Source organism: Sylvia atricapilla, chromosome 5 (genome assembly GCF_009819655.1).
Source record: "Sylvia atricapilla isolate bSylAtr1 chromosome 5, bSylAtr1.pri, whole genome shotgun sequence".
Taxonomy (NCBI): domain Eukaryota; kingdom Metazoa; phylum Chordata; class Aves; order Passeriformes; family Sylviidae; genus Sylvia; species Sylvia atricapilla.
In genome coordinates, this window is record NC_089144.1 from 67,104,914 (window position 1) to 67,131,952 (window position 27,039).

At 37.8% G+C, this 27,039-nt stretch overlaps 1 protein-coding gene across 2 annotated transcripts; it reads right to left on the minus strand.

Annotated features, from left to right (window-relative positions):
- Window positions 1-4,547: 4,547 nt before the first annotated feature.
- Window positions 4,548-26,242, minus strand: NUP37 (nucleoporin 37). Of its 2 annotated transcripts, none has more exons than XM_066319939.1 (10): window positions 26,160-26,242; window positions 24,538-24,757; window positions 22,785-22,909; window positions 21,718-21,790; window positions 18,012-18,106; window positions 9,456-9,546; window positions 7,083-7,264; window positions 6,117-6,167; window positions 5,611-5,704; window positions 4,548-4,888 (listed from the first exon to the last, which is right to left on the minus strand). In XM_066319939.1, the coding sequence occupies exons 2-10, from the start codon at window positions 24,691-24,693 to the stop codon at window positions 4,775-4,777; spliced, it is 981 nt and encodes a 326-aa protein (XP_066176036.1). In that variant the 5' UTR covers window positions 24,694-24,757; window positions 26,160-26,242; the 3' UTR covers window positions 4,548-4,774. The 2 variants fall into 2 exon arrangements, with proteins under 2 accessions (XP_066176036.1, XP_066176035.1); XM_066319938.1 differs by lacking the exon at window positions 26,160-26,242 and adding an exon at window positions 25,867-25,888.
- Window positions 26,243-27,039: the final 797 nt, after the last annotated feature.

Below are 27,039 nucleotides of genomic sequence, written 5' to 3' on the forward strand. Positions count from 1 at the left end.
GAACCCCGGGGATAAACCCCGAGGATGAACCCTGGGGATAAACCCCCAGCTTCTGCGGAGCCTTCTTTAGCACCTGTTATAAATGATTAGAAGCCAGTTCAAAATAACAGAATTTATTTAGCAATTTGTCCAAAATCCAATTAAAAAGCCACAATAAAATTGGACAGCATCGATCAAATGCTGAGTGGGCAGAGTGACAGTAACAACGGTACCATCCAACCTCAGCCACACACTCTAGGTCCAGTGTAAGGTTTTTATACAGTTTATTTGTCCTGAGGCTAAGTCCACTGAAAGTCCAAATAATCATGTATCTCTATTTCCAAACGAGGTTTTGAAAGGGGTTCCCATAAGTATGAAAAGACGTTGATATTCTTCCCAGATCTCGTCTTTAGGGTGCTGATTTGATCATCCTCGGGATCCCCAATCGAGATTGATATCAGATGTCGAGCAGCTGTGGAGGTCCATCATTGATGAATGTGCCATCTCCAGTCCGGCCGTGTCATTTCTGTCACAAATTTTGTGGTTTCACCGCTTGTACAACAGGCCTTGGAATCTCGGGAGACGCCCTTGAGAAGACCAAACTTTTGATACAATATTATATAGACAGAATTTATCTGTTACACTTACCAGAGCAGCCCTTTTGCCATCAAGGGATGTTGTGATGGCAGCCGCTGAGGGGCCTTGCACAGTGGGGTTTGGGAAAAGTCGTGCCCTGCGGTCAGACGTCAAAGAAATAATGAGAAAAGGCAGTGAAGGAATTGTTCCGGTGCTCATACGCATAATGTGAGTGCCACACTTTGGATGTGGGGAGTAAAAATAAGGAGCACTGGATAGCCCTGGCTTCTTCCAAAGCAAATATAAATTTGAGGTGATCTGGAGTCCCTGTTTACAGCAGTAAATCCAAATAGATTGTGGTGGGTTTTCATATTTAGTGGAAATTCTCCTTGGTTACATCTAAATACTGCTGCATTTAATAAACTCCTACATTCAGGGCAGTTAAGAGACCATCATAGTCTGAGGCTGACAGGTTTCCACTTCTCTTGTTATGAAATGTATAAAGACACACTAATTACTGTAATACTTTGAAAATTAGATCCCAAATGTACTATGCTAATTTTGGTTTAAAATTTACCAATATCCTCAGTTTACTTCTAAATCATTACAGTTTGCCAGAGCATTCTACAAATCCATATACAGAATCAATGGTGGCTGTACACAGAGCACTTGGTTCTGTTCTTCAAGTTGCCAGTAAATTCTCATTTATTTACTGAAACAGCTTTTTTGACTTCTTACTTTGACAATGTGTTTATTACTAACCTGCTGTCATATTCACATCATCATTACTCTCTTACTAAGATAGTATAGCAAAGTTTTTTGTCCATACTAATTGAATTATTGAACAACTTCTGATTCATACTCTGCTTTGGAGCGCTGACACGTTGTTGGCTCAGTTTCTCACCTCTTCCAAAGGAAGAGCAGCAGGCTAACCTACAAAATTCAGTGGGTTTAGCTTTCAATTCTTAGCTTACAGGAGTTGTGCAAATTTTTCTTGGGCAACAGAGCTACTTGTTTAACTTAGATAAGTTATTTTGCCACCTTAATTACCTTAAAATTCCAACTAAATTATATTCAAGAAGAATTAATCTAGTTTATTATAAAGTGTCTATAATGCAGTTTTTCCAGGCAATGGCACTGAAAGTTAATGTAAATGCACAGTTGGATCTTGTCTGAATGTCTTGGTCTGTAAAGCTGGATAAGAAATCTCCCAAGAATATGCTCATCTGTGAACTTTCTGGTACTTCCTGCTTGTAATTTGCCAAAAAATACTGCATAGAAAAGTGCAACACAGCACTTTTTCAACTGGAGTTAGGAAATGCAGGGTATGAAAAGTGAAAAACAGAGAACAGAGGAAAATGATCCCAAATTTCCAAGTCCTCTTTAAAAAGTTTTAATTGAACTAACTTGTTCAGCTCCCAAGGAGAGGATTTATAAAGAATAATTGAGTGTTAACATCCAGATTTATAGTGTGTACTACTTGTAAATGTATTTTTTTACCAGCACCCATGCTAGATGATAAATGTCAGACTGAGGAATAAGTACTGTACAGTATGTACAGTATGCTGGCAGTTTATACCCTGTGCAAGTGTACATATAAATGCTGGCATTTAAAGACCCTGTTGTGTAGTTCCACCTTCCAGTGAAGGAAAAGAAATTAAAGAGTGATTAAGAGTTACCAAAACCAAGTTTGGTTGAACATTAGTATTTTGAAGATGTCAGCTTTCCAGATGCTGAGGCTAACTTGGAGCGGAAGAGATGTGTACAGAAAACTGATCAGAGCTCTAGCTTCATCATTAGTAAAAATACCTGACTTGTGATTAGGGTACACAGAAAAGTAAAGGCAAGAACATAGATTTCAAAGCATTGAAACTGATCTGCTCCATATATTGCACAGAATCAGAGCCTCAGGTCAGCTCCAAAACAAAACTGCACAAGCTGAGAAAAACTGGCAAGTGCTACTGTAGCTTACGATGTTCGTATGCATCTTGTGTGCTTATATACTCTTACACGTCCCAGGACACCACATTCAGATTAGAATCAGCCCAGAACTCAAATAACTATACAACTGAGAGACAAGTTAAACAGAAACAAAAAGCTAATCCAAAAAAATTTCCAGACATGGTGTCACCTGATCCTCCACAAGGGGCAATAGTTGTTTTTAATAAGGTGGTCCAATGAACAGCTGAAAAGATCGGTGTGGATTAACACTTGCTTGATTTCCCATGGAGTCATCTAAATCCATGCTTGCAAAGGGTATTTAGTAAAGTTTCCTCTATGAAACTGGTATTGCCCCAATGATTTTTCTCTATACTGAATTTAAGCAATGCCCCCCAGTCTCAATAATCTCAGTGTGCCAGAATTTGCCAATCTCAACAATCTCAAATTGACTGTAATCTCAATTTGCAAACAGTTCACAGAATTATCAACCCTTCACAGTTAAATAGATTGAGAAATGCAAATGTTAGGTATTATGAAGGTTTCTTTAAAATAAAAAGAAAACGGAAACTAAATGATAAATGGATTGTAGTTCTCTGAAAATGGTTTGTGAAGTTTCAGTTTTCCAAGTACTGTGCTAAGGCAACATGACAAGATTAACTAATTATTCTGTTCTGTACAAGAGCATGGAGAACATGATAAAAACATTAGCTGCTCTTATTTATTTAAAATATCCATATAACTTCTTTCCAGTATAAAATTAAGAGCCTTGAACTTGGCAAGATCATTCCCGGGTAAACAGTTTTAAGTACTCCTTAAAAACAGAGTATGAAAAGCAAACATCCTGGTTTCTGAATTAACTACAGAACAAAAGAATTTCTGCTCTTTGCCTTCTTGGGTCTTAAGCAATTCTAAGTCAAAGAAGTCTCACTCAAGAGTGCACCTGCACATACCTAGTGCAAACTGCCCTTGTCTGTATGGGTCCTGAGCATAATGGATATATTCTGCATAGGCAGGAGCTATGTGAAATTTGCTCTGAGGACAGAAAAACCCACGCCTGTTTCAGTTTCACTACACACCAAAAGGATAACAGTGCTTCAGGCTAATCCTTCCTCCCAGACCTACCAAGATTTTTAGCTGCAAGTGAATTAAACTTCCCCTTAAGGCTGCTATCTCTGGTCAGACAGTGGATACAAGTTCAACAGAGTGCTGTTATCTTGAAACATCTGCTTATTTTACAGTTTAGGCACACACCAGTCCACTGTATCTTAAAAGGAACTCTATATTCATTTTAGGTAAATTTTGGTGGCAGCTGGAAAGTAAAAAGTTCTCAAGAATAAAGGATTATGAGAAATATAATATGGTCTTAGGTCTCAAAAGGTGACTGTAATTTCACATATTGATGTCCTGCTTCTGAACTGGTTTTATGCGTTCCACATAAACAGGAAAACAAATGAATATAAGAATGGCTCCAACGCTGTAAGAAGCTGTTACACTAGCTGTAACATCCTGGCATCCCTTCACTTGCAAAAGCATGCAAAAAAGGTACTTAAGATAGGAGTTATCTCTGTCTTCCTCTTTTACTTCAGTTCTGGGTCTTGGATGGGAAAGAACAGGAAAAATATGCTCCTAGAAAGCAGAATGCCTTTGATTTTCCTGTAAAGACTGGAAATAAAAGGCTGTAAGCAGAAAAAAGCCTTACTATGCTGTTTGACAGGCTTGAAGGAAATCCCTCTGTCATCTTTAGAAAAATAAAACTGCTTTAAATTATCATTCTGATTTTACCATTAATTTCTTCTCTGGTAGTGGTAACTAGTTTATTCAAGAACATCCAGGAACAACATTTTATGACAGTGTGCACTACTGCTTTTTTTATTTTTTTTGTAAGATAGTTATGGTTGGGAAAGTTAATACAGAGATGTATTCTTTCTGCAAATACTCTGCACAATTTTAGATATTTGAATTTGTTAACTGAGTGAGATTGTCAGACTGTGATGCTGGGACACAAATCTCTTTAAAAACCCCTTAAAATTCATTTCACACCAAATACCATGTTTAAAAAGAACATTTTATTTTAATAGAAATAACCAAGAACCCCATGTATGATAATCAATTTTACAAAAGCTTTTGTACGTGCAAGCTAAAAATCAAACACAAGTGATTTCTGTCTTGCTTGCTTCTTTCTTCTGTTGTCCAAGTGAAAACCATTACAAAGAGTATATTTCTTCATTTTACTAGAAAAAAGGCATTATGATGTCAAGTTTCCAGGCAAATGCTTACTTTACATTTCAGTAACCCAAAAGAAAATTTTATGGTCTCCTCCGACTGCACATAAAGGAAGAGTTCTGTGCCATGTCAAACCAGATCCTACAGCTGCAGTTCCAGTAAGAATGGGCTTTAAAAAACAAAGAGAGGGAAAAAATATCAGTACAACTTCCCTTATAAATGATTTCTATACTGTGGATACCAAGTTGCATAGACAAATGAACATCACAGATTAAATACTTAATAAATACAGTTAAAATACAACAGAAATTCTACTGAAAAATGTCATTATCTGCTACATAGTTCCAATAGCTACTTACTACATTTAAGTAACATACAGCAAAATATTCTATAATAACAAATAGTTTCAACTCTTTACATTAGCATAAACACTATTTTTATAAAGGCATTATCTCAAACTTAGAAACCTTTTTTTTAAAATGAAATTACTTCTGCTACTTCAATGAACCCATAACTAGTAAGTTTGGAGGTAATATTTTTATTGTAAGCATTACAAATATATACTGACTCCAACAAAACCAAAATATTTCCTATGCTTTGCATTTTCATTAATGATTTATAATATAATTAGTTAAACCCAGAAAAATACAGCACTAGGTGCTTTTAGCCTCCTTAGAACTAGAAATATTACCAGATCTATTAAATATCAGGTTAAAGGTGTTTTTCTTCCCCTTAAAACTGATATGGCAAAGCAAACTAAAACGTATAGATCAAGCAAACAGGTACACCAAGCAGCAGTTCTGGATGGTTTGGGCTAGTTTTTAATTGTAGCTTTTGAGTAAAATGAATCTGATCTGAGGAGAACAGATGCAACTCCAGTCAAAAATTTACCTGGGGATGTCCTAAATGATGAACCAGCAACTGAGTAGTTGTCTTTCCTGGATATCCAGTGGTTGCAAACAGATTTTCATTCACTCGGGACCACCTATGAATAGAATGAATCCACCTATGAATAAAATGAATGTACTTTCCAAATACCCCTGTCGTACCAGCAGAAGTGCACACAAAGTTGAGTTCTCTCTCTTGGGACTAACTGTGTGGAGATGTCACATACTCTACTAACAGCAGAGAAATAGATTTAGTGATTTAGCTTGAAAATTATTCCCCAGCCACAGTCCCTTATGGACGGTGTTGTAAAACAAAAAAAAAAGTATCACATGAATGCTACACATACATACTAAATGTGAGTCATTCACAAATTTCACAAAGTTTATAGATCCAGTCCCCCTAAAAATGACTTAAGTTAGACACAACCAGGTTGCTAAACTCACAATTGTTTGTGCAGACATAGATTTAAATAGATAAACCCCACAAAACTGAAACAACACTTACTATACCTGAATAATCTGGCTCGATCGACGTGAACAGGTCTCTTATCCTGTGGGTAACTAAAACAGACATTCAGGGTAAAAAAATTGCTCTGCAAACAGCTACAGCTCATAATATAAGTACTAAAACTACAGTGAAAGGGACACATTGTCTACTCTCTGTGAAGCAGCTGGGGGAAAACCAGAGCATTCCTGCAGCTTTAATTTCAAATTGGAGTAGGAAAACTGAAGTAGTTGTCCAGTTTATTATGGATTAATAGTTATCTATTTATGACTTGGAATGAAATTTTAACAAACACATCCATTGAGAGGTAAACAATAGTGAGATGCTATCTCAAATGGACAAAAAGACAGACAATGTTATATTTTTAACAGAAAATATTGATAAAGATGAAACAAAGAATACCATGGAATGATCCGTATCAATATTGTAATTCCTGATAACTGTACATTTATTTAGCTTATGCACTGGGTCTATAAAGATGAGTAAGGGGCTGGAACATCTCTTACAAGGAAAGCCTGGGGAAGTTGGGCCTGTTGAGCCTCAAGAAGAGATGACTGAGAGGGGACCTCATCAGTGTCCACCACCACCTGGAGGGGAGTGTCATGGGGATGGAGCAAGGCTCTGCTCTGTGCTGCAAACTGTGAGGCAATGGGCACAAACTGATGCACAGGAAGTTCCACCTGAACACGAGGAACAACTTCTTTACTATGCAAGTGACCAGGCACTGGAACAGATTGCCCAGAGAGGGTGTGGGGTCTCCCTCACTAAAGTCATTCACAATCCTGTGCCTTGTGCTCTAGGATGACCCTGCCTGAGCAGGGAGGTTGGACCAGCTGACACACTGTGGTCCCTTCCAACCTGACCCATTTGTGATTCTTTGACTGCCATACTCCATTAGCCAAGTACCTGCATTTCCTCATGTACTGATTAGGAAGAGAATAAAGAAACCTGGGCCATGGGTATAAAAATACCTGGAGCGAGTGATATCCCAGATCAGCCAATCGCTTCCAGCAACTGCTCCGATTTTAAGAGTATTTTTAAAACACCAGTCTGCTGACATCAGTGGTGTTTGTTCACACTCCAGTGACAGAATAGCCTGCTGTGTAATCAGGTCATAGAATCGTATTTTCCCATTCTTCTCCGCCACCATCAGCTGTTAAAAAAATTAATGGAATGTGGTAAACTTAGCATGCAATGGAAATTCAATTTTTTCTACTCTACAGAAAACCTAGAATACATTCAAGCAAATATTTATAATACTAAATGAAGTACAGTTTTTCACTTCATGCCAGAAAACTTTCTCCTGAACACTCTTTAACCAATAAATAAAAATTACATTTTAATCTATACTACTGTTACACTGTTATACATAATGATTACATTATTTTATTTTTATGTATCTATAGATATCTATGTGCATAATTTTGGTGGTTAGAAAACAGCAGCTCACATCCACCAAAGCACTGTGTTTTTATGCAGCAAAAAGTTATTAGTTTAACATTCAACAGCTTCTCTTCTGAGTACAAAGAACTGACTGACACACAGTGCTGTAAAAAAGAAAGGGTTGTCAAGCACTGGAACAGGCTGCCCAGGGAAGTGGTGGAGTCACCATCCCTGGAGGTGTTCAAGGAATCACTAAGTACATGGCACTTAGTGCTATGGTTTAGTTGATATGATGGTGTTCAATCAAAGACTGGACTTGAGGATCTTAAGAGGTCCTTTCCAACCTAAATGATTCTATCATTTTATAGCACAGTATTAATTAGTGTGGCTGTAGAATCTGTAGAATCACTCTTACTTATTTTATATAACATCTTACTTCATCCTGTAACAGTTTGCAACAAAAGATTTTATCTAAACGTTTTCTGTTACAGTAATACACTCAAGCAGTTTTTTTAAAGTATTGTAGAAAGAGCTTCCTGATTAAATTATAGAATCACAGAAGGATTGTGTTGGAAAGGAACTTAAAAATCCTCTAGTTCCAATCCTTTGCCATGGGCAGGGACACCCTCCACCAGGCCAGACAACTCAGGGCTCCATCCAACCTGGTCTTGAACACTTTAAAAAGTGAGCCTTAAGAACTTCTTTGGGCAACCTGTTCCAATACCCAGATGATGAAATGAACATTTTCTTCACGAGGAGAAATGGTTTTCAGATAGTCATGAAAAATAATTTAAAAAGGCAAAGAAGCATAAAAAAGTTACTCCAGTAATACCAGTTTGTTTGGAAAAACAGAACTGTCACCAAAACATGCTTTCCTGAAAACTAAAGGTCGTGGTGCAGTAAGTGTTTCGCAAAAAGCTTTTCAGCAAGAACTAAGTCTATCAAGTTTTATGAGCTTTTGGAATGGGCATTTCTTAAAAAAAAAAAAAAAAAAAAATCCTGTGCCTGTCTTTGATAATGGTCAAGGAAAAGACATGCTAATAATATCTAAGACTGGCGTACTATTGCAATATTTTTGGGAAAACCTATTAATTCTGTTGTGCTAACCAAGTTACCCAGTAGCAAACAGCAGCTAACCCATTAAATTCTGATGCCACCTGAATCAACAGTTCTTCTAGTTAACAGTTTCCTTTCTTAGAAAGGACAGATATTGATATTGGTGGAAAGTGTGATGAGATTAGAGATCCTCCTTCCCTATTGCTGTGTAAATATTTTGATATCTTATTTGACTGCTTTTCTCTCTTTTAAGTATGTGTTTTTTGTGGTAACATGAACAACCATTTGTAGCCACTTAAGGCATTTATTGATAGGCACAATAGGAATAATAAATCCAAGACTGCAGGGACTAGACCATTAATGAAGCTGGATATTTGGGTACATACCAGCTGATTAATCCTCCCCATTACAATAACAAGATAAGTATAAAATCACAGTCTGTTTGATTTGATTTTTCAGAACATATTTCATACACTTCAAGCAAGAACAACAACAAAAAAGCCCCTTGTTAACTTCAAAGAGATACTTTTCAAAGCTTGGCATGTTCTATAAAGGGTCTGTGTTGGTGAACTGTGTTACCACGACTGAGAAAAACTCAAGCTCTTCTCTGGTAACTGTCAGTTAATATGCAATCAGCAGAATAGTTATCAACAACTGATGTACATAATCAAGAAGAAATATTTCTGATGGGAGGAGTAAGGGACTGAGGGTAAAATGACAAGAATGGTAATGAGAATTAATTTACAGTCACTTCACATTAGCAGATCCAACTTATATCCAGTTACAGTGTAAACTAGGTCCTCAAACTTTAATGTTACTGCAGCATCAAAGATTCACACTTTAGGTGTGTCCCTCCCCTCCTGTTATTTTAAAGTTGATGAGGGAGAAAAGCTGAAAACCACAACCTTAAAAGCCTCTTCAGGATGCCAGCAAACACTCATTCCAGGAGAACGTAAAACAAAATGGGCCTTCTCATTTCCTTCCAAATCCCAGACCCTAGAGAGAAAGGAAAAAAAAAAAAAAAGTAAAGTACTAAACTATTGTCATTTGACTGTAAATACATTAACTTTCAGTGCCTCAATACGTTCACAGAGGAAGTGAGCAAATGAAATAGTGTTCATGCTGTATCATTTGAAGTAGTCAGTGTGAAAGTGGCCAGTGCTGCAGATGATGTTTTTAACACTGATGAGCTAGCAGAGCCTCTATTCAACTATTCAAATAATTTGACTTTTTAGTTATCTAGGCATGAAATCTCAGTGAGATGTTCCCATTTTTTCGTAAGTCAACACTAGAGCCTTTGTACTATACCATAAATAGCAGTAAGGCAGTAAAAAGCAGGAAAGTCAGTGTTGGTCCGGTTGATATAAGGAACCTAAAAGTGAGATACCAAACAACTTAAGTCATCCATGTTGTCATGTAAAGGGCAAGACCCTTTATTAAAGTATTTTGGCTGCCTAATGTAAGAGTTTCCAGTATTTCCTGGTAAGACAAGGTTGAGTAATGGAAATATAAGAAACAGAAATGAAGCTAAGGCAAACAGAAGGATCTATGGCAGAGGTAACACTGGCCAACAAAGGGTCTTGGAGAGCTTTCAAAAGATAAATCATATCTGCTAATTTAAACTTTTGCTTTAGAAACACCTACAGTGCTTATCTGGCAGCTATAAAAAATTTAAAAATCAACAGTATTTGATTAATATGGATTGACAGGAAAGTATATGCTGAAACAGCAAAACTAGGTTAGGTAATGGGTGATTTTTCTTTGGATGTGTTCAATATGAGTGGTAAGGAGCCATGGTACTACTTTGTTTCTAAAATTCAACAAACTCAAAACTCAGTCTATTTTACCTCACAGCCACTGCTCAACTCCCTCTTTTCCTACAAAATCAATAGCTAAGATTTAGGACAAAGACATCACAGTTGTGAAGATCAGTCTGAACCACATACTATTTATATGCATTTGGACACCAAAACATACACATATATCCTTCCTCTCTGACATGCTAAACTTGAGAAACAGCCAATTTTTAAAGTAGTATTCTGCCCAGTATTTTGAGCTAGATGAGTGGCTACGTACTATTATTGTTTATTCTAGAGGATTTTTGCTGACTTCCTCCAGACTTTTTCAGTTTATATCTCACCAGGGTGCTTAGAGCCTTATATTTAAGAGATTTAAAAAACCTCTTAACTAATACATCATAAGTCTAGACAAAATATATGGGAATAAAGTAAATATATTTAATGAACAATGTTGTTTTCTTATGCCAAACCACAACAGATCAAATATTTGTTCTCCCCGTAGAAAACACAGAGTCTCTAATCTTGAGGAATCAGTGTCCTTACTAAAAAAGTCAAAACAAAAACCTGACAAGTGTTTAAAAAATGAAATATCTACTTGATTAGGTAATTTAGAAACACACAATACTTTCTTCTACTGCCAAAAATTTTGCCTTGTAGATTTGTCCAAGTCAAATCAACACTTCCCATGTGTATTTACTGTGCAGGGAGAAAATTATGATACAACAGAAGACGGTGAATCATTCTGGCAAAAGGAATATGCCATTATGCTTCCTTCCCTGAAGTGAGTGATATTATTAGGTGTTGAGACAGAAATTTATGGTTTTTACCTCCATAACGTTGTTATTTATAAAGTTACCAAATTTGTATTTTTTACTTTGTAAGAATGACAGGACTGTTAGCAACAAACAATATGGGGAGGAAAAGGGATAAAAGCCTCTTTTATATTTTCTTTACTGATACCAAAGATGATATAATTTCATTTTGGGGGAAAAAAACCCAACCCAAAACCCTCAAAATACAAACCAGGCAATACATACCAAGATAGATCCTTGTCTGAATGCCTCATATCTATACAATTACACAAGTGCTCAAATAACTCTTTTCAATATTTCTTTGTGAAAAACCCAAGTAAAAAATATGCAAACCCCCAAAATTTAGCCAAACTCATTTTCAATAAGTAAACTACTAAGTAATCATCAATAAGCTACAGATGCTGCCCCACCAGCAGAATTTTGTCCACATTCCTGTCATGTAAATAAATCCAAAAAGACTGAGAATTTTGTCTCCCATTCCAAGCTCTTGAAACCTTACTAATACTCCTATGATTTTATACCAAAGAAAAATACTATCTATTTTTCTTCAAACATCCTTATCTTTTGTAACTTTGCAAAGTGTCACTCTCTTACTTCTTGTTCTCTTCCCACCAACCATCATGGCACAGACTTGTCACTGAGGTTGTGGTATTTTTTTCTCATATTTAAAAAAATCTCCACAAAAAACTTACTGGAGAAAAGTTTGAATAAACACAGTTGAATTAAGTGCCCAAGCTAGATTAATATATAGTCTCAAAAACAACATGCAATCTTCTCAGTAAAATAATTATTTTTTTAAGTAACTAAGGATTTAGAAATTATTTACTGCAGCACTCAGAAAACTTAAACCAACCTAAATACAGATAGTTGCAAATGCTGTTAAAGAAAATTCTTGAGATACTAGTACATTTCTCTTGTCACTCAAATCCTGTAACTAACAAACAAATGAAAACTGCAGTTATCTCATAGCATGAAGATATTCAAATTCCATTGTATCAACTGTATCTTGTATGCATAAATGTGAGTGTATATGTAAAGTAATTTCACCATACAGTGGACTTTTATTACACCTGGCAAAGTACCACATTAGAACTCTGAAAACTTGTGGCAATGGAGACGATCCTTGTCTTATCTTCTAATTTTCTGAATTATGAATAATTCCAACTAGCAGAACCAACTGCTAACTGGGTAAAAGGTGTTTCAACACCTTTCATTTTCAACAGTAAAAGAACTAAATCAGACTGCAATCTTCAGGCATTTCTTGAATTCTCAGAAGAGGGATGTAAGAATGGGAATTCTTCCAACCAAAGATTTGTGCAAAAATTATTGAATAGGACAATTTCTAGTACCTTGGCAGTTCAACAGAATTGGGGAGATGTTAGGAAAGATGAGACAGGAAAAGCTTACAAATATGACTGCCTGGCAAGAGATACTAAAAATATAAAACCTATGAGTGAAACAGAAATGAAAGCCAGCTTTAAGATGTTGGCATGGTAAGCAAGAAGACAGTGATTCACTGGAGATGGCTTGAGTGATAGCAAACAAAAGGGACACCAAAAGACGCAAGGGTGTAGGCACCGAGGTACCTGGGAAAAGGCAGGGAAGAGAGTAGCCTTTAGAGTTTAGAATACAGAATGATATGGTAATATAGTAGTTCTCATAGGCTGTATGCAAAGTCTGTAGGTCTTGTATCTTGCACCGGTTGGTCACTGTAAATCAGAACATTCAACACAAAAGGAGATAGAATGTATTGTAACAGGGACCTGGCTCTCTTACCCTGCTCTCACCTCTCAGCTCTTACCTCTCTCCCTCTCTCTCTCTCTCTCTCCTTGGGCATCCCTTCAGCCCAGGCTGGTGGCTGTAGGCAGGCCCTGTTACCCATGACCCTTGCAATAAAACCACGTGTTCTATACGTGTCTGAGGTGTGCAGAGTTCCCTCTCCCTGCTGTCCACAGATACATCAGCAGTCTGGTGCCCAACGGATGCACCAACAATAAGATTTCAAACAATTTTCGTGAGTGGGTGGGGGCTAGAACAAACCTTGACATCTCATTCCCAACCACCATTCCCAGCCCAAAGCATGATCAACTACACTTGATCCATTACACAAAGATTGCTTATGTCCAACATGGTTTTGCTGGGATTTTTTTAATATTTAACTTCAATACATTTCTTTCTATCTCCATCAGATATATTCCATGTATGATAAAAATCCTATCACTCTTGAAAAGCCTAGAGGACTATAGAGAAGCGCAAGATTCTTCTTCTTGACATCACACAAAGGTAGAGTGAAGTTGTTCCTCACTGAGCACAAGGAGTGAGGGAAAGATCTCAGAAAAGGAACATGCAAGTGCAGAGATGGCAAAATGCTGCAGAGAATACAACCAATGCTGGCTTTTTCTAAGGTCTTCTGCCAACTCCATATGAATTTGGCTATCACAGATCTGGAGGGTACTAGGCAGGATATGAAAGGCTGAAGTGGAACTGTAGGAATTCCTGTCTGGTCAGGAGAAAGGTGTAATATTCAAGATAATTTCTGGTAATTAATTTTATTTTACTGACAAAGAATTTAAGTTTTTATGAAGTCTTTTCACAGAGGAAATGTACAAATATTCCTTCAGGAAGCTGGCCCATGTTCACTATTTTCTTTTGGCGATCAAAGGAAATGTCACAGTTCCTAAAGAATTAGCAATTGGAGTATTTCAGATCGTGGCATTAAAAAACACGTCATCTCTAGCTTCTTGTAATATCTGCTTGGATGTGCCATCATTGATCTATTTCTCACTGCTAACTGTGGGCTGCAATTATACCCTGCAGTGTTGGTAAAGGCAGGAGATGCAGTGCAGTGTGAGACACTGATTCACTAATACACACTTCAGGCCATGCACACTCAGAACTAAGTCCAAGAAGTACACATTTCTAGTACTACTACTGAAATACCTTTGAAGTTAGCTAATGCAAAACCAGAGACCATGAAGCATTTTTGAAAAAAATGTGAAGTTTCAGTTCTGTCCTTTCAACCAGAGCAAAAAATGGCTCTTAAGAGCTACCAGCTTATTGTTCCCTATGTAGATATAAAACTAAATGCTTCTGTGGTATGACTGCCACTAAGAAACTCAACCACCAATTCTGCTGATACCTTTCTAAAATAGAAAACTTCCAAACAAATGCAATGCAATGATTTCTATTTAAAAAGAATTTATAGACTAGACTACATTCTAGGCCTGTGTGACTCTTAACATAAGCCATAATGTGTCACAAAGGAAATTACTACATCATCCTCATATTTTGAAGACTTCCTAACTAAAACTTTATTAAGATCAGACTGAAATAATGTTCCAAACATTTGATCCAGAAAGCTCTCCAACACCAATTGGTTAATACTTGCATCGTGGCAGTACAATGTAACAGAATTTTGTAAGACTACATTTGGGGGGGCATACAGGGATACATACAAGTGTGCAAATTCAAAGACTGGACTCTGAAAAAAATTCAAGACTTCTTTACATTCATAAATTATAATGCACAACTAGTTTGAAAAAATGTAACCAGCATACCTCAGAAAGAAGAAATATTTGGTATGACATTTTTTATATGAAGGGACACTGGAAAATCCAATCATACAAACAGATGGAGAAAGAACAACATGAAATAAGACAACTTTTATAAAACATTTGACAGAAATCCATACCTGACTACACTAGGAATGGGAAGATGCAAATAGAATATGGTTTTGGCAGCAAAAATAAGTGATAATGACCACTTTTCAATACAGCCAAACACTGAAATATTTACTGAATAATCAAAGTGAGAATCAAGTGCAACGTGTGTTGGCAATGCATTAAAGAAAAGAAGAACAATAAAAAAACCCCAACAACAAACCAACCAACCAAAAAAAAAAAAAAAAAACACCCCAAGAGTTACCATTAGCTTTCCTTCATGTTGTCTAGAGAAAAATCTACACAAAATACCTAGGGCATGAGAGCACCATGTAAAAAATATGCTACAGATGAACCCCTCTAAAACCAGATGAAACAGTACAAAATATTCTAAAACTATAGCTAATTTAGCTTTCAGTGACATCAAATCTTTACCCCTAACCCCTGCTTAGGGAGCAAAACTAACCTTCTCTTGGACTAGCATTTATTCTATGTGCAAAAGAGAAGGCTGAACTTCAGAGTGACTGATAAATTCACAAAGTCCTCTATGAAGTGATGCAAGCCATGGCCTAAGGAAACGAACAGAACTCAAAATGGAATCACAGGGCAAGTACATTCACAGACAATGTGGAAGATAATTCAACTATACATTCTTCTGCACTCAAAAAGAGACAAAGAGAATGTAGTTTATGAAATAGTTAAAAGAAAAAGAGAGGGTGAGGGAGAGAAAGAGATGGATGAATCTTTTTCAGCTTTTTAAAATACAAGCCATTCCAGCACTTGATGGCCAGAAGAAATTACCATGCTGGTATTTTTAAGGGTGTGACACTGCCAGTAACCTTTTCGTTCCACATGAGATGGGAGTCTGAGGTGATTATCAATCAGATTGAATTAACCTTTTGACAGTCAAGAGGTTCAGTTTTAGCATGGATATGAGATGAGATTAGTGAGTTTTGACAGGATGGTATTTTGCATTAAGTAATTCCAGAAACATCAGATAGTGTCTATAACCACCAACGGTGGAGGGTGTCAGTTGAACTCACGTTGTTTTCCAAGTACTTCCCACAATTTTTTGGCTTCATTAACTATCAGAAATGATTTGTACATCTGAATCTATGCAGACTCCTGGACTGTGTTTCCAAATCAAAAATCCAGTAGCAATTTCTTTTTGAAGAGTGGTGCACAAGGAGCTGTACACACAGATCTCATTAAGAAAGTGGGATGCACAGACTCCTGCACTTAATGCAAATGTTCAAAGATGTGTATAATACCTTATTACTTCAAGGAACTAAATTAAATATTCCTTAAAACAATTGTAACACAGATGACCACTGCAATTATTTTTATGCAAGAGCATTTTTAGTGCAGCTGCAAAAAAGTTTTGAGTTGTGAGATCAAGGCCAATAAAGACCACGCGCAAGAAATAACAGGACTTCCTGAGTGACACAGCATCAATTTAAAGGTAAGAACACTGGATATAACCAATATCCAACTTACACTGTCTGTCCTCTAACCAAAATGACTGAACCCCTCTCTGAGACATCACAGTTACAGCAGCTTGTGGAACAACTATTTAGTGAAATTAAAACTGAAAATCTTATTTCTTTAGAGGTCTCTGATGAACTTAGATGTAAACTTTCTTGAGTGAAAACCAAGGAGGACCTAACCATGCTTGTATATAGTCAGTATATACTGAAAAGCTGTTTTAAAACTTATTAAGACTTAAAAGTGGAACTCAAGACTTGTACTAATTATTCTAGAACTTTATTCCACAGGCATTAGCAAATTTTGCATCCTAAGAACAATTTCAGGATAGAAATTCAGTACAGACAGAAGAATTATTCCGCTTCTTACATTACTACTGAAGCAAATTACAGAGTAAGTAAAGAATGATTTTGGTAAGTCCCAAGGAATGCATTTTCCATTAGTTTTGAAAGTGTAACCTTTAAATTCAATAGAAAAAGTCTTCATGCCCCACATGCATGAATGGAAAAAATAAGAATTCAAGTAGCCAAAAAAAATCCTACTTATTTCCCATGGCTTTTAACCAAAGACTTTATGGCATAAAATGTCTTTCATAGTTATAAAATTGAAATCTTGTTAGTATATATTAATTACATACATTTTATTTCCTCTTAAATTAGTATCAATTAGACAACTGGTTTTAAAAGAGTTTTCTTTCATCCAGGAAAGCTGAGCATTTCATAAAATAAAGAGGGCAAAGCAACAGAATTTTGCTGAATAAGCCAAAGCTGAATTTAGATTTAACAAAGAAATCAAGGATGGGAAATAAATCAGAACAAGAAGCAGGTAAGTCATACCTTTTTACTATTCATTCCTAATGATTTTGTAGAAAATACTGACTAGACATCAATGGAAAAACTGCCTACTCATCAGAGTAAAAAAAGTCAAAGATGATGCTTTCCCAATTGCCTTGCTGCTCTACTGCAATGACCTGAAAAGCCTGCATAGCTGCCCTTCTGATCTCTCCAACTGCACTGGAGGGGTAAGAAGAGCAGCTTAATAGATTCAGGCACACTAACAGAAGTGGAAGATGGGTGACCTTTTGACAAGGACAAACTCCTGCATCAAAAACCTTTACCCAGCACGCTTCAAAGCATTCAACCATGTTTCCCTTCTACTTCCAGTTACAAATATTCAAACATCTCGGTCTGCAGCAGCTGTAATCATGGTATTTTGAGCTGCCAGTACCACTGTATTAGAATGGTGCTGTCTTCAGGCTATGTCATCCCACCCTCTGGTAAGGAAAATACATTTGGGCAAATGGTAAAGTTCACATATGTATGCTGGTTTTGAACTTCATCTACCTGATGACAGAACAGAGAGGGTCTGTATAATTCAGTGCTGAGCTATGCATGTCTGCTCTCTCCTAGTCTCATTTTATTCCTATCCTAGAAGGGGGAAAAAAAAGTGTATGCAAATCCAAGACAGCAGTTTTCTGCTTTGAAAAAAAGATGACCTGCAAGTCACAACAAAAAGCCAGTCCACAATCTAAGTTAACAAGAATAGCCCATTTCTTGTCTTGTTAGTGGACTAGTCTTGATAGAGAGACATGAAGGCACACTAAAAATAAAAATATAAATGCTAATTTATTTAAGTGGACATATAAAACATTCACAGCTAGAAGTCCAATACTAGTTTTTCAATAGTGTTTTGAACAAAATTCATACCTGCAGGTGTGATCGTCGCTTACACTTGCAATTTCTTGACCTTCGTTGGGAGCAAAGACCAGATCATTAATGTAATCTGAGTGGCCATCAAATGTCTGCCAAGCAGAAAAAAGAAATATTTTTACTTTAGAGCTGACTGTTCCATAAATACATTTAATAAACCTGCTAATGGAAAGATGTTTGTTAAGATAAAACTATCATTTTAATAGAAGGTAAAAAAAGTTTTTATTGGTAACTGGATTTCTTTAAAGTATCTAATTCATGTGTAGATTCATACTGCAGGTGAAAAGACCTCCCTACTACTCCTTGTAGTTAGCACAGAGGTCAGTTTGGTGCTTTTGCCTGACAGAGATTAATGAATCACACCAGAGCTTTTTACCATTTTTTCAACCACTGAATTTTGAAGGTAGAAGATAGTAAATCTCAGAAAAAGGAGAATGACCAGGAAATTGATGTATGCATCATCTACCTACATGAAAGAATTCTGATTTACTGGTATGTAACTCTGACCTCTGAATCTCTCATTAAATACATCTATGGTGTTTTTGACAGAAATCTCATAGAATTTTTAGTCAGGCAAATGTCCATGTGTAGATGTATCTGTTCCACCCTCTTCTATTCAGTCCCACTGATTAAGTCTCAAGGCACAGCTGCTTTTGTTTTGCCCAGCAAGGTATCATAAAAATGAGACAAAAATATCCTTTTGATAACAGCATGAGACTGAGAGATTGCAGAGGAAAACAAGGTCAAATGAAAACAAGTTCCACAGTTTTCTGAAAGAAAAACACATCACCTTTAAGTGTAGCTATTCTGAGGAACAAATATAGAGCTGATAAAAAAAAATCTCAAGCACACACAAGAACTAAATCCCCCTCTCTAAAAGTTTTAAGAATGCCTCATCAATTCAATACAGAAACATTTTCAGCAGCCAACTTCTTTTTTCCAATAAGTCATTATTTTATTAAAACCTAATGGATTATACTAGAACTAATAGGCCCTAAGATGATGCTAAACTATTTAGACAGAATGCCAAGTCTTTTGACAATTTTCAGCATTCTGAATTCAAATATCCTGCCTCATTTTACTTCTACAGTTCTGATGAAATATGCTTTTTATTAGGCAAAATGTGAAGCAGGACAAGGAAGCCATAATTCATTTCCAAATGAAAACCTCAAAAGAAGAAAAAGGTTTCACGAAGATCCATCAGTCATATTTTACCTTTTGTTTTTTTTTTTGTTCTGGGCTTGATTCAACCCATAAATTTTGGATTGGTTGTGTCGACAAAGTAATGGAAAACTTAAGTGTGCTTCAAGTTCCTTGTTGATAATTACATCAAGACAGTTTTTCCACGGGGAAAACAGAGTAAGATTACTCTGTCTATCCCTCCAGAAGCAACACGTACTAATTGTTTACTATAAAAGACAAAATGTTCAGAGATTACACTCTGAACGTCACATACTTCCTTCAGCTTTGTTTCCATGCTCTGGACCTCTCCTGAAGGTCCCATGTGCCAAGTGTGCACCATACAATGGACTCAAAATTTTCCACGTGTTCAATGTGAGTTCAACCTCAGATTTATGAAATGGGCTTTCTGAGGTATCAGTTAACTATTAATTAATAAGAAGCCACTGTATCAAACTTTATTGAAAGCCAGATCAGCATAGCTCATCCAGAATTTGTGAACATCTGGGATTTTGCACATGCTTTAAATCAGAGTTAGGTGTTACTTTTCTTGACAAGAAATCTAGAGTACAATCATTGTCCAGATATAAGAAATTGTCCTGATTGTCCAGATATAAGAAATTAACCTGATTGCCAGAAAGGGCTTTCCACACTTTCTATCAAAAAAACCCCCAGAAGACAGTCTCAAAGACAGCTTTTACTGACATAAACACACTAGTCCACATTGTTTCTTTTTGTTAATGAGTTTCTCACTAATAGGTAAAAATATATATTTTTAGCTGTTTTCTGATTATTTTTAACATTAGACCAAGCCTGACCCAGTAACAATATGTATTTTACTTTTTCCTGAGCCAGAGTACATCCTTAATAAAGTTCCTGGACGGCTTATTTCAGTGGTGGAGCTGGCATAAACAAAGCTAATAGCTTTACTGTTAAATTCAGGCCAACACTTCTCATTTGTCTTGCATACGCACCAAACAGTCATAGAATCATTAAGGTTGGAAAATACCTCTGAGATCATAACACGTCCAAACACTAATTTAACACTGCCAGCCAGGTCCATCCCTAAGCACCACATCTATAAGGTTTTTGAACACAGAGATCACACTGCTTCCCTGGGCAGCCTGTTCCAATACTAGACCACCCTCTTACAAAATAATTTTTTCCTAATATCCAATCTGAACCTTCTCTGGCACAACTTGAGGCCATTTCCTCTTGTCCTGTCACTTGTTGGCTGGGAGACTGACCCCCACCTGGTTACAACCTCCTTTCAGATGGTTGTAGAGAGTGATAAGGTCCCTCCTGAGCCTCCTTTTTCCCAGACTGAACATCCCCAGCACCCTCAGCTGCTCCTCATAGGACTTTTGCTCCAGACTCCTCACCAGCTCCACTGCCTTCTCTGGACATGTTCCAGCATGATGTTCCTTGTACTGAGTGGCATAAAACTGAATGGAAGATTCAAGGTGCCAAGTACAGAGGGACAAACAGCTCCTTACTCCTGCTGACCACACTTTTTCTTGTGGCCTTATTAATCAAAAAAAAAAATTAGAAAGTTAGAACTTAGATGTCGAATTTAGCTCAGTAGAGTCTGTAGCACCAAATCTATCCCATTGTTTCATTATTTCAACTTTTTATCAATCTACTAGCTAGTGTTAAACTTTACATTCTGATAAGTTACAAGATTTAATTCACAGCTTAATATTAAAGCCTGTTGTTTGAAATTCACAAAACTGGCAGATATTACATAAATAGGTAACTTTAGTAGGGAATGACAGACATCAACTCACCAGCAAAGAGCATAAAGCACTTTCAGAACTATTTTGTCAGAAATCCCACCAAGCTGACTAACTGTGTCAGTTATCCCACTACTCAGTGGCAAAATCACGTAGAACCACCAACACTGAAAGGAGGAAATTAAAAGTATGTGCATGTATGTTGCAACAAAAAAAGCATTTTCTTTCAAGACTTTTAGTAGCATCCATCCATCTTCTTATGCTCTGCCTTTATCCATTCTATTATCAGTATGGCTACATAGGTGACAGCCACAATTCACCTAATTTCTGTATGACAAATCTCATTGTCTTACTAATATAAATTAACACGCCAAAAATAAAAGTCTATTTTTTTCTCCTTTACACCCACTAAGCCACTCTCATCAAACAGGCATTATCATATTCTAAAGCAGTAACTCTCCCCCGATTTTTTTTTATTAATTGTTTTTGCTTATTGTTACCTAAGACCTCACCAAAAAATATTCAAACTGAATAGCACAAATATCTCATTAACAGTAGCACTTGGACTGGGACATGGTCTCAAAGAAAGAATTTTGAAGGAAATCAGAAGATCATGTAGCTGATAATTACAGTTATTTCCACTCGAAAGACAGAAAGGTATTTACAATATAATGATTATTCCTGGAGATGATGGATCTAGGCTCTGTCACAAATGGAGCAGAAGGATAGTTAAGGATTAGATTTCACTAAAAACATAATAATCATTTGAAAATCACATTAGCTGCCCTTACCTTGAATTCATTCTTGTCCTGTAAGTCGGAAGTAAAGAGCCTTAACTTCCTATCAGAAGCTGCAGTACAAAACCTACACTCAAAAGACAAACAAAAAAGCCCTTCAGTCAATCAACATTGCAATAGTTGACTTTCTATCAGTTTTCCTTCATTTTAAAAATACAAAGTGAGATGCAAAGGAAAAATTAGATTTTGAAAAAATAACCAAAAAACATATATCTTTTTTTGCTTTGGTAACAAGCAGAGTTATAACTGGAGCTTATCTGTAAAATAGTGTCCATCAAGTGCCAAGAATACTTATTCACAGAAAGAAATGCAAGACATTTTACAAAGCTAAATCTGGATCAATTACCAATTATCTGAAATATCTCATAAACACTGCTGAAACTTTCCTTGGAAGAAGTTTAGTGGTAGGACACAAAAACAACCCTCATTGTCAGTGTTTTAAAATACTGAAATATAAAATTCATAAACCAATTTCTGTTCAACATATTTTAATCCAAAAGACTGTATGAAACTGCAGCAGTAAGCAACTGTGGTAATTTTGAAGAATCATACAAACTACTGAGCACATTTTAATCCAAAGATCCACATTTAACAGCTAAGTATCTTTCTAGATTTTCTAGATATACACCTCAAAGGATCTCACAAATAGTATCTAACCTACTTTAAAACACAGTACATATTATGCAAATCAGTACAAATAGCTTTATAAAGGAGGCCATTCAAGTGATTTCACATCTACTAAAGCTCTTAAAAGAAATGCTTCCTCACAGATGTACAAAGAAACTATGTCAGAGGTCCATTAAAATAATGAAAAAAATGTTATTTACTGCTTGTTCACTGGGGAGAGAGTCAAGGGGCAGAAGAAGTAGGACAAAAAACAAGCAAATGAACAAAAAAATGAACTATAAGAATAAAAGTGTTCTACAGAAGACCTCAGAAACTTCATCAGTGATTTCTAAGGAGTTAGATTTCACTCACAAGCGTTGTACAATCCAATATTAAGGACTTAGGGAAAATAGGTAAGAGACAAGGATTCACTGTAGTTGTTTATTGTTGAGTACCTTATCTGAGGAGGTATAGCATCAAGTCTAGTTTCAGGACTCCATGCTATGGCATCAACTCTGATTCCATGGTGAAATGTTCTTAGTGTCTTATATTGCATGCCTTCCACTTCTGCATCCTCCTCCTACAGAAATATTGCAGTTAGCTGATTCAAAACAAGGTCTCGGTGACTTCTAACGAATCAAATTGCTACAAAATGAAAAGGCTTTCAAAATTACACATATTGGGAACTTTTCAGATCAAAGTGAAAACCTGGAACATACAGAAAGCACTGACTTGAAATACTTAAGTACTTAGAAATACACTAAATGATTGCAGTTCTCAAGCCAGAGGCCGATGAAGAGCAGAAAAGTCAGAATGGAGCTATGAAGACGCTGAGCTCATTCTCTGGACAAGCAGAATCTTCACAGATACAACTAAAGCCACTTAAAAGACCATGGCAATTCAGCACACACTGCAGTGAGAAGAAGCAATGGGAACAAAAGCAAGCATGTAATTTAAGCTGTCTTCTCCCTGACTGGTTTTTACACCATGGAAAAATGCTGCCATTTCCAGAGCATCGCTCCTCAAACAGCAGGAGATAAAAAAGGTGCCCTCTGTCATCTAATCCTAATTATTGGCTTCCTTATTCTTACCACTGGTAAGAACACCAGATCACAGGAAAAATAAAACAAGAGTTGGGATTATGTACTCCATCAATAAGCTGACCCCTAAAAAGCTTAAAAAAGTTTTCAGAACATCAAACAGAGCAGCTCAAAAGATATTCCCACACAATTTTCTCTATGTCACAATTCAGCTTTAAGGTAAAGAATCTCTCTGTATGCCCTCTACATGACATAGAGGCCAAGCAGAACCCAGCTGAGGATGCATGAAATCACCCACAGTTTTTCAATGCTTCTCAACAAGAAGAAAGAATAACATTTTCCTCTCCTACTCTGAAATACTCATTAACTCCACATGTAAAAGTCAAGGGAGGATATGAAAATTACAGAAAAAAACCCTTGTGCCAGTGGTTGTCAAAATTTTAATTACTTCCTTTTCAAGGCACACCCCAGAAACAAGGTAGAGAGCAACACAAATGTCAGTATGTTTTTGTGGGTAGCACTAGGTACTCCTCAAAAAATTTCCAACAGTAAGACCATGGGGAATAACAATAATAATAATAAAAATATCAGCGATGCTATTATTTATAACAGAAAAGTTACAAAAATAATATTGTATAATAAAGAAGCAAGATGAAGGAAAAAAGTTTAGAAATTCCAAGCAGTTGTCTCCAATTGACTGTCAAACATCTAGGCAAAAAAATCCCGTCTAATGAAAAACACTTTTCCAGTATAAAAACATACAATACTCTGTGTTTTAAAATTGCTGACAAAAAACCTCTAAATAATTTCAAGGTCAGAAATTTTACTGTTTCCAACAGTCTTTAAGGGTGATGTAGTAAAAAAATTGGGAGAAAAAAATATTACTTAAGTATTTCTGCGGTTCACCCCTAAAAAGAAATACCTATAAAATTGGCACAGATGTATCAGTGTGAATTTTACATATATTTATACATATATATATATATATATATATTTCCAGAAGAACAAGTATTCTAGGCTTGTTAGTGTAATAAACAAGTAAAATTCTCCCTTGCTTACCACAAAGAGAGAAGTAAAAAGGAAAACGACCAGAGTCTTCCAGCAGTAGTGGTGCTGGCAAGGTCAGTGTCAGGAGCATCTAACAAAACCAGCAATAACACAGACTAACCTGAAATCTGCAAGTCCCAACAACTACGTAATTGTTGCCACCATAAGCGATGAGAGAACATGAATCTCCACTGTCAAATGGATTGAATTTTACCACGTGCACATAATCCTCGCAATCCACAGTGTAAGAAGTGTTTCTAGTAGAATCTTGCTTCATTTTCAAGGAACTAAGTCAAGGTATCACAGAAGTGATGTCTTCTCCAGGACGAAAATCTACATTCCTACACAAAAAATTTGAAAAAGCGTAGATGACTCATTTGCACAAATAAAAAACGTAAAGTATTTGTGGCAGATAAAAAATTCCTACAACAATCTTGTGTTCAAGAACACAAAAGCTGCTTAAGTAGCTTATTAGATGTAGCCTGTTTATTTCCTCAAAGTATTTACTAAACTAACATACATTCAAAACTGTTTCTTACAGACTTTACCAATAACTGCAGATTTTGTGCTACCCTTGGCAACCCAGCCCCCATACAAAAAAAACCAACTAACTGTACACAACCAGAAGAATCACAGACAGCAGTTTAACATTTTCAGCCAAACAGGGAACCATACATTGCTACCTTCAAATTCTCTTGTCTACCTCTTTATAGATCTTGTGTCTAACTAAAAACCGAGTTGACCAAGGTTGCAAAACTGTACATGAAAATACTGTTGTGCATTCAACCAGTTTTCATGAAATTAAGCTTTCTGCAATAGAACACAAGGGGCCAAGATACACCATTGATTTCAGAATCAATTCCTTTTAGTCCCAGTATTCCTTTTAGTCTCAGTACAGATTTGACATTATTTAATGTCCTTTTGGGAAATCCAACCTTTAACTACAGACCACGTGGAAAACTAGCTTGAAATCTCAGGCCTTTGAGGATTTTGGTGTGTAAACGATCTGAAGGTCTCAGCATCCAAGACTGAATGTTTTGCTTGGGAGCCAGCCAGGTCTGACAGAGGCATCACTCAAACACAGAGAGGCTCTCCATAGCTGTGTGTTTATTTTTTAATTCATACAATAGACGACTATATTACCATAAATACTTTAGCCATATAGCTTGCATAGCTTTGCTCCTAAAACCAAATGTAAGTTTTAATCCTATCCACAGTTTTCTTCCTCTTAGGCTTCCCATGAACACAAGCCATTATAGCATCATACAGTGTTAAGGGGTTGGAATGGACCTTAAAGATCATCTAGTCCCAAACCCCACTGCCATAGGCAGGGTCATCTCCCACTAAACCAGGCTGTCAATGCCTCATTCAACCTGGCCTTGGACACTGCCAGGGCTGGGGCAGCCACATCCTCCCTGGGCAACCTGTTACAGGGGCTAACCATCCTCACCGTAAAGAATTTCTTCCTCACATGTAACTAAAGTTTCCCCTCTCTCAGTCTGTATACATTGCTCCTCGTCCTCTCACTACAGCTCTGCCAGAGTCCCTCTCCGGATTCTCTGCAGTGACACTTGAGATGCTGCGGAGTGCTATGAGCTCTCCGAGCGGGCTTCTCTTCTCCAGGCTGAACAACGTCAACTTTCTCAGCCTGAATCACGGTCACCGGACCGGCCTAAAAATACCAAGAGCACCATTACCTTCATTCCTTTAGGAAACGCGATTAGGGCAACTGAGCCGCGTTACCTCTCCTCATCCACGGGCATCCTTTGCCCTCCTACTCCTTCTTTCTCCCTTCAGGGCCCAGATGCTGCTCCTCAGCCGGGCTGCCCCAGTTTCCCGGGGTGGCCCGTCCCAGCCCCGCTTCACACGCACCTCCACGGCCCGGTTCCCGCCCCGGCGCCTGTTCCAGCCCCGCTTCCCGCCGCGGCCCCGGTTCCACACCGGCCCCGGTTCCCACCGCGGCCCCGGTTCCACACCGGCCCCGGTTCCCGCCGCAGCCCCGGTTCCCGCCCCGGTTCCGGCCCCGGTTCCGCCCCGGTTCCCGCCCCGGCTCCACACCGGCCCCGGTTCCCGCCCCGGTTCCCGCCCCGGTTCCACACCGGCCCCGGTTCCCGCCCCGGTTCCACACCGGCCCCGCCGTCCCCCGGCAGTGCCCGCCCCGGGAGTGGCGGCTGCTTCCGGGGCAGCGGCCCCGCGCCCATTGGGCTGCGCGGCGGATTTGAATGCAGCCGCTGCGGCAGCGCCCTGGGACCGCGCTGAGGGCGCGGCGGCGGCGGGGCTCGGCGGCGATAGTAGCGGTAATTCCGGCTTCTGGGAGTTAGGGAAGGCTTCTCGGGGTGAGAGGGTTTAGCTTGTTCGGGTTGTTTCGCTGGGAGCGACAGGTACGGAAAGCTCGCCGGGTGAGGAGAAAGATGAGCCTCCGGGGAGGTTTTACTCTGCCCCACGCTGGCTTGCAGCCCGGCTGTTTCATCCTCTTTGACCCCCGTGTGACGTTCACGTTATGAAGTGTGTTGTCCCCTTCAGTCGTTTCGGAGAGTGTGAAGGTGTAGCAGTCGTGCTCGGTTCCCGGTGGCTCCTGTCCCCCCTGTCCCTCAGCCCGCACTTCTCTTCTTTCACGGTCGTG

Bases quoted from the DNA above. Each gene is read 5' to 3' on its own strand.
- NUP37 (XM_066319939.1), bottom strand. From the start codon at position 24,693: ATGAAGCAAGATTCTACTAGAAACACTTCTTACACTGTGGATTGCGAG. The intron at 22,910-24,537 runs GTTAGTCTGTGT...ATATTTCTGTAG, and splicing joins TTGGGACTTGCAGATTTCAG to GAGGAGGATGCAGAAGTGGA. The intron at 21,791-22,784 runs GTACTCAACAAT...TTTTGAGTGTAG, and splicing joins GCTATACCTCCTCAGATAAG to GTTTTGTACTGCAGCTTCTG.